The sequence below is a fragment of the Buceros rhinoceros genome, unplaced genomic scaffold (assembly GCF_000710305.1).
Source record: "Buceros rhinoceros silvestris isolate BGI_N320 unplaced genomic scaffold, ASM71030v1 scaffold47763, whole genome shotgun sequence".
Taxonomy (NCBI): Eukaryota; Metazoa; Chordata; class Aves; order Bucerotiformes; family Bucerotidae; genus Buceros; species Buceros rhinoceros.
Window position 1 is genome coordinate 1,098 of NW_010403935.1, and position 8,256 is coordinate 9,353.

Consider the following 8,256-nt stretch of genomic DNA (forward strand, 5'->3'; position numbering starts at 1 on the left):
CCTGCTGAAGTTAGCCAAATTCAAAGTTGGCTTCTTGCGCTTGGGCCGAGCTCAGAAGGTTCATCCAGATATACAGAAATTTACAGAAGAAGAAATTTGCAGGTCCAAATCAATTACATCTGTAGCAGATTTGGAAGAGGTCTATAACAGTCAGGTGAGAAAAGTGGGTTTTGTAGCCCTGCAACAATGTTTAGCCTGCACATGTTAGTGTTCTGGTTGTTTGGATGCTGCAGAGAAGGAACTCATCCCAAGGGCATGTTACTGCTCCAAGAAATCTGAGCTGAAAAAGAATGTCTGCATCACTTCAACTTCTTTATAGCCAGTAATGACGAAAATTAACAGTCTGGAAGTTGAAAAGCATTGTTTATGTCCACATAAAGTAACTTATCATTGTAAGTAGTAAGTCCCAAAGATTCCAGTGCTTTTATCTGAGACTGTGTGTGTGGGAGTAATGATTAACTGCTGTAACCTCTATCTTTACTCATGTTGCTGCTGTTTGTCCCTTTTCCCCTCCCACTTAGGCTTGTTGTGCCATTTGTACAATCAGCAGATAGGGGAGAGGAAGCTGTGTGCTGTGGGACTGACCTGGCCAAACACTAATTTTGATTGCAAGATTAGTTCTGCCTGTGTGAATATTAATACAAACCATAATGTGAGCTGGGTAAACTGAGTCAGTGGCAGCTTTAAATTAAACTCATTGAAAGAATGAAGCTTTATGGTAGTTGGGGTAAATGCCAGCTTTGCAGAAGCTGCCATTTTCTTTTTTATTGATAGGCATTGCAGGGGAATGATTGGAGTTATAAGGGAAGTGACTTAATGATTCATCTTTAGTCTCCGATTGCGCAGCAGTGGGAAGAACTGTGCTGCTCTTGTGGTTTTATCTTCTCATTGGAATTAAAAAAAACAAACCACATAATTTTCTACAGTAGTTATTTCAGCACACTCCATGAATTGTATGTACATAGAACCTGATATCGCTCCAAACACACAGCAAGAACAAGTTATTTACTAGATTCTCCTCTAAAGGTAGTTTTTGTTTGTCACTCGCATGATATTTGTCACTTGCTTGATGGAAGAATATGTGAGGCCAAATGTATGTAAGGTGTGCTGGTCTGATTTCAAGAATTAATAGTGTGATTTATTTTACGTTTTGGTTCAGTTTAAAGGGAAATATTTTTTTCTTTTAACCTGGAAAACATAGTACTAAAGGATAGAAGATGTGTCTTATCTTCAAAGTGTGTCTCAATTTTCAGACAGTGGTAGCAACATCCTGCATGGGAGTAAATCACCCCATCTTTGTTCAGAAGCAGTTCGATTTCTGTATAGTTGATGAAGCTTCTCAAATAAGTCAGCTGATCTGTCTGGGCCCGCTCTTCTGCTCCAAAAGGTTTGTGCTGGTAGGGGATCATCAGCAGCTGCCTCCACTTGTACTGAATGCAGAAGCAAGGTAAGATAAAATGCTACTGGACAACTATTAGTCACGTGAATTCTGGGAAGGCTCTTGCAGTCTTTTGACTGACACATTTTTGGTTTTTGTTTTTTCTCTTGTAACAGAGATCTTGGTATGAGTGAAAGCTTATTTAAAAGGCTGGAACAAAACCAAAACGCTGTTGTCCAATTAACTGTGCAATACAGAATGAATAGGTATTTCAAACTTTGATTTATTATTTTGGGGTTTTAATGTGGGATTCGAACGGCAAAATTTCTTGGTTTTTCTTGTTTTTCAAATCTTTAGAAAAATTATGTCGCTGAGTAACATGTTAGTGTATGAAGGCAAACTGGAATGTGGCTCAGAGAAGGTCTCAAATGCCACTGTTAACTTGCCCAACCTAAAGAAAATGAAACTGGAGCTTGCAGATGCTTCAAAAACATGGTTGAAAGAAGTACTTGATCCAGACACACCTGTGTGTTTTCTGAACACAGAGAAGGTAAAGTTCATTATGTTGTCCTTTCAAAATTGTATTTTCGATGCAAGTTCTCACTACAGTCAACATGTAAGACTTCACAGAGCTTAGGTAGGGTAAAATATGAAACTTAAACCCCATTTTTCTGGTTACATACAAGATCTGCAACATGCAAAATGTCATTAATATAGATAATCAACTGAGGGGTAAAACTGCTGCTGGAAACATTGCATCTAAGAGCAGCTGAAAAATGTAATGCAGACAATATTTCAGGAAATACTGAATGTACTATAAACTTTGCTCTCATGTAGAGAGTGCAGCTCGAATTGTAGCCATGTTGGATGCCCTTAAAACCGCAGAATGACCTCATTTCCAGCAGCTGAGAGTCAGCGGTGTCCAAGCTGTGTGCCAGTGGCAAGAATAATTGTAATTCTCCATGGAATTTTGCAGACATTCTATACACTTGAAGTGTGAGGGAGGAGTAGTGGTTTAGGTGTGTCTTTCACGGAGATTCAAACTTTTGCTAGAAAAGTAAAACTCTAGAGGAGATAAGAATTACACAAAGAAACTGACTTCTAGGTAAAATGAGGAACAGTTTGAAGGCATGTGGAAAAATATTAATAAATTAGTATGTACTTGTGGTCTGTGGTACTTGCTGTCACTGTAGTTAGTGGCTGGATTATGAAGATGTGAGTCCATCTTTCTGTCTAATGGGTGGATTCCCATTAACGCTGTTTCGCCAATAATTGTATCAACTGACGATCTTTTATGCTGCCCCTGAAAAGAACTGTCCAATCTCTTTCTGTGCTCCCCAGGACGTTCTTTTTTTTTTTTTTTTTTTTTTAAATAATTCTGATAGGAATCTCTTCAATAATCTAAAAATAAGCACAGTGTTTATTTTAGTGACTTAAGGCATTTTTAGAAATTCCTTTATCGAAGGGGAACTTTTCCAGGAGTAGCTCAATAGCTGCTGTTCCTGTCACAGAATGGTTGGTCCCAGGGAGGAGGTTTCTTCCAACAGGAAAGTGGCTGATACACTGTTCGTTTATTAGTCATTCCAAAATTGGTATTGTGAAAGATTATTTTTCCCCTGTATTCTATTGTTCATAGGGTAACCAAGAAAGGCTTCTGAAGAAAATTTCTTGGGGGGATACAAACGGGAAGAGGGAAGAAAAAATATCGTGTGACATGACTAGGAAGCTTGCATTTGTTATGCATACTTTTCTGAAAAAGAAAAAAGGCTCTGCTGTTTTCTGTTTAATCATGCAACACGTTTGTGACTGTAATCAGCAATCTTTTTGTTCCTCTTCTGCCAAACCCTGTGTCAGTCAGCACTTGTGACAGCTTGGGGTCTTCATGTTGAAAATGTGTATCTTTGATACCAGATTTTTGAGCAATTCTAGGCCAAAGGTATTTTTGTTGGGGTTTGTGGGTTTTGGTGTACTATGTGAACATAATAAATATAAATGTAAGCATGTGTTACCATAAGCATGACCTAGTTTTAGAACTTCTTTCCCCTAAAATAGTTTTTGTGTCTTTTTGGCTACATTAATGTTAGTGTAGATAGAAACCAACTGTTCATTGAAACAGTGCTGTTCTGCTTGAAGAAAACTGGAGCACAGGCAAGTTTGGAGGCTTCTTAAGTGTGATGTTTACAGGATAGTGTACTTAAAAAAAAATAACCCAGCAGTGTAGCTCTTGATTCAGTTGTCATATGACAGGTCATAACAACAGTTAGACTGAATGCGTGATGCAGTGTAAAAACAAGTTGGCTTACAGTAAGTATTAAGTTGTGTGACTTGTCTCAACAGTTATGGAGTAACTGCTGTTTTGGAAAGGCACTGGAATGTTCTAATATGAAGGAAAATATTTTCTTCTATAATCTGTGCAACATAGTGAAAACAAACTGTCACGTAAAAGAAGCTTGGAGGACGTGTTGCAGAAAAATAGGGTTCAGTGATACAGTGGGTTAGGGATCAGAATATAGTATGCCATTGTAGGCAGCATGAGTAATTATCTTCTTTTTGTATTTTAAAGGTCCCAGCTCCAGAGCATGCAGAAAAAGGTGGTGTAAGTAATGTGGCAGAAGCTAAACTAGTACTCTTCCTCACATCCTTATTTATTAAGGTATCTTTTATTTTATTACATTGTTCAGAGGGACAGCTTTATAATTAATCATTTTTACACTGCTCTAGGAATGGCAACTAGATGTATTGGGCTGTTCTTTGAGGGATAACCCTAAGGAGAAATTAAAGGTTGGCTACGTGTCAGAATAGAGAGAAGCCTGGGGTCTGCATTCAGTTCCCTGTCCCTTGCCTGGCTCGATTTGGGATGCAAAAAAAAGCTGGATGCTGGATTTTTCTAAGAGATGAGGACTTTCTTGTGAGAGAGGGGAGACAATTTGCCTTTCTTATTTCATCCAGTCAGCTTCAGATGTAGTACAGACTGGGAGTTCTGAATGTTCTCGTCGCAGTTTGAGAAAGAAAAAAATGAGAATTTCAAGAATATCTGTCTTTATACTAGGTTAAGATGAAGCTTGGGAGCTTGCAGTAACATTTGTTTTCTTTAATACCAGTTACACCTAGAGTTCCATCGACAGCTTAGTGTAGACACAATATCTTACAGCACTGTTTAAAAAGGGGTCTTCTGACAGTAATGAGTATCTCCAAGCTAATTGCAGTGACAATTGTTTTGGTTTTTTCTTCCTTCTGTTTCTCCTTCAATCAGGCTGGCTGTAAGCCTTCAGACATTGGCATTATATCACCATACAGACATCAGTTAAAAACAATCACAGATTTGATGGCAAAATGGAAAGAGAACAGAGTGGAAGTCAACACAGTAGACAAATACCAGGGAAGAGACAAAAGTATCATAATTGTATCTTTTGTTAGGAACAGTACTGATGAAAATGTAAGTTGCTCATATTAACCTGGTCTCAGTCAATTTTAATAGTTAAACCTCATTTCAAAATGCTTCTATATATGTTCAATTCTGAAGTTTAAGTAGGAAAAATAAAAGCGAATTATGTTTTTGTAACAGCTTGGCGCCCTCCTGAAGGATTGGCGACGTCTTAATGTGGCTATCACAAGAGCCAAGCACAAACTGATCATGGTGGGCTGCGTTCCGTCCCTGTGCCGCTACCCTCCTCTAGAGAAGCTGCTCTGCCACTTGCAGTCCGAGGCAATGATATCCTTTTTCTCCACGCTGTTTTGTAAAAGGGGGCGAGTAAGATTGGCTTCTTGAGATTTGGAATAAGGAGGCGAAGATGTTAAGTGATTTAGGTTGCACTCGTGACACTGATTGGCAACGCAGTACCGAATGTATCAATTAAACATGCCAAAAATACACTTCATCAAGCTAATGGATGGGTCTAGAACCTTCAGAGCCTTCAAAAGTAGGAATAAAAGTCTATGCTGATTTGCAAGTCAACTTTGACGTAATTTATTTTAATTTTGAGGCCTGAATTTTTAATGTTCAATGCTTTTGCATTTTTTTATCATCCTAGTTTCTTGGCATCTTAATGTCAGTGTGATTCTTTTCCTCAGAAGTACCATGCACATAAACACAGCGAGAGAACGTTCATGAGTAGCGTTGCTAGGATGAAAAATGTGTAACTTTCAGATGACTTTTTAATTTTTTTCTTCTTCTCTGGTGTTGCACTGGGTTTGCTCTAGCCATGGCTGTTTCCATCGCCGCCTTAAATAGTAAAGACCTCGTTAGCTGCTTTCTTTGCAAACACCAGTAGATATTCAAACAGGCCTTGTGTTTTTGTGACAGCGGTATGTTACTAAAATGCTTCCTTGACTTGCTACATCTTCAATCTTCCAGCAGCGGCTCATGAAAGCATCCACAAGTGTAACATTTTGTGATTGTGAAGATGGGAAGCGTTACAGGCGTTGGTGTATTTTCTTCTGGTGCTGCTTAATGTCCGTAACTGGTTAGTGAGGTGTGAGGGCTGAACCGTACTGTTTAATCTGATTGAAGCCAAACCAGAAACTGCATGGAATTATTTTAAAGGTTTCCTTGCAATAAACCACCACCACATATTTTGTTCTTTAAGCTGATCACTAAGCTGGTTTTAGTATCAGAGTACTGGTCACAAACCAGGAATAGGCAGTTCTCTGTGCCTTCAGGTACTGCATAGCTACTTCTGTATTGGCTTTTATCTTGATGAACCGTTATCTCTGTAAGTGAATGGGGACGCACTTGAGCAGGGGGGACTAAACCACTGCCGCCAAAGAAAACTTTGGTTTTTAAGACTTGAAAATGCAGTTTACATACAGTAACTCCATTTCTTAGAATTCCAACTTGAAATGCTGTGTTGTGCTGTTTGGAAGAAAAATTAGGAGAAATTCTTCTTCAAAGCCTCATTCTTTAAAGTGTGCCTCTGTTTTTTTTAAATACTGAAGTCTTATATTTATATATGTAATCTAATCAGTCTCTCGTATGGAGATCCCATGATGACTTTTCTAATCTTTTGATTTTGCATACATCTGGGAGAAATGGGATTCACAATGTTGATTCACTTAATTTGCTTTTATAAACTAAAGTTTTTAGCTGATAAATCTGAAGGGAAATGCTGCCCAATTGAAGATCGTAGTAAACTGACACCACAGTTCCATCTGATCTCTAGTCTTAAAAAAAAAAATTCCCAAGAAAAAAAGGAGGTGCATCTTGATGACTACGAGCTTTACATGCTCAGTGAGCATATGTACAACACAAAATACCCTCTACTTGACAGACCTGTTGTTTCTTTTATACTACCTCACATGCTAGACCGACAGGTTTCTTTCTCAGGTTGCTGGTGGAAACATCCTTTTTTCTGATTCTTCAGAATCGTTAGTGTTTGTTTTCTCTTGGATCGGTGTCAACTAGTTGTGTGCATATAGTTGCAGACTAACTTCCAGATGTTAAATGTAGGCATTTTCACTCTCCTTTTTTAAACTGCTCCCTAACTTTCGTAATGTTTGAAATAATAAAGTTTGTTGGTTTTGCTATAGTTGTTTACACTTTGTTAATACTTTACTTTATCTAATACAAATATTTTGAACAGTGCAAAAATAATCTGAGTAGTTGACAGGATATCCTCTTTATCGGCTGTGTATGTGCTTTGGGTCTTTCAAAAGATAAAAGTATATTTCACCCTGATGTTTTTTATTACAGTGGTGACTTCAGGGTAACATCCTGGTATAGAGAAGTTTTTCTTTCTATGTGGGGGATCTCTGTGTACAGAAGCTTTAAGATTTAGCTTTTCTTACACTGCATTATACTTATCCAGGAAGTGATCTGCATGCTATTAAAAAGTTAATAAATAAATATCTTCCTTCACAAAGCTGCATGAGAAACACACACCAGAACAATCCCGTACTTCCTTATCTACTCTAAAACCCTGTCCTTTCCTCTTGAGTGGTAAAAATAAAGTTGTTTAACCTGTACTCTCTGCTCCATGTTTGCATCTGGTCATCTCAAACAAAATCGAATATTTATATATCTATTGAATACATATATCAAAGGCAACTCTTGTAAAAGTAAAATGAATTACTTTTTCTGTTTGTCTTTAAAAGAGCTTTCTAATGCAGGAACAGTCACAGGTTGAGCACAAAAAAGGGGCAAAGAAGATACTTTATGCCAGAGTACTAGGATCAGAGGGATAGGTTCCTTTTTTTTTTTTTTGCCTTTTAAGAGGTGGGAATCATGGCTGGAAGAAGCTGTCCTATCACCGTGGGCTGAGTTTTGACCCTGTTCTGCCCTTGTCCTTCCACCCTCCTTCCTGGCTGGCCAAGGCAATGTTGTCCTTTTTCTCCGAGCTGTATTGTGCATAGTCCCCGAAAGTGGGTGAGGTGAAGCCACCCTTTTGTCCTGCAGCTTGCTGGTTGGCCTGGGGCTTGCTGCTCAGTCTTCCCGAAGAAGGGCAGAGGGGGAATTAAGCGAGTTCTAGTGCTTATGGATTCTCAGTTTAAATTTCTATACCCTTTCTCTCTGACAAATGCTTGTGGTTAAACAACCGCAGACCTCTGGGGTTGCCATGTTTTTTTTGGTTTCCTGGTGAGATTAAAATTCAGGGGTTTTTAAAATTAAAAACTCAAAGTTGAAATATGTGGTTTTTAAAAGCCCAACTTTTTTCCCAGAACACTAAAACGATTTTTTTTTTAGAATAACAGTAACAGCATTAGAGAATTATTATTTGGAATAATTCAAATAATAACAGTTGGAGCTGAAGACAGGTATGCTGCTTGCTTGTTCTTATCTTATTTCAAAGGCTTCGTCTACCCCAGACAGGAGCGCGGTTACAGCTGCCCCGACACCCTTGGCCCTCTCCGTTTGGGGGCTGTACGCGCCGTGCAGTACCGGC

At 38.6% G+C, this 8,256-nt stretch overlaps 1 protein-coding gene across 1 annotated transcript in view; it reads left to right on the forward strand.

Annotated features, from left to right (window-relative positions):
- Positions 1-5,773, forward strand: part of LOC104490824 (DNA replication ATP-dependent helicase/nuclease DNA2-like) — a gene marked incomplete at its 5' end in the record, with an annotated part of 5,930 nt that extends 157 nt beyond the window's left edge. Inside the window, 8 exons of the mRNA XM_010133168.1 lie at positions 1-154; positions 1,254-1,447; positions 1,555-1,644; positions 1,736-1,928; positions 3,942-4,031; positions 4,632-4,814; positions 4,944-5,090; positions 5,717-5,773. The exon at positions 1-154 is cut by the window's left edge and continues 2 nt beyond it. Of these exons, the coding sequence (XP_010131470.1) occupies positions 1-154; positions 1,254-1,447; positions 1,555-1,644; positions 1,736-1,928; positions 3,942-4,031; positions 4,632-4,814; positions 4,944-5,090; positions 5,717-5,773 (1,108 nt within the window). The remainder of the gene's footprint in view (positions 155-1,253; positions 1,448-1,554; positions 1,645-1,735; positions 1,929-3,941; positions 4,032-4,631; positions 4,815-4,943; positions 5,091-5,716) is intronic.
- Between the last annotated feature and the right edge of the window lie 2,483 nt (positions 5,774-8,256).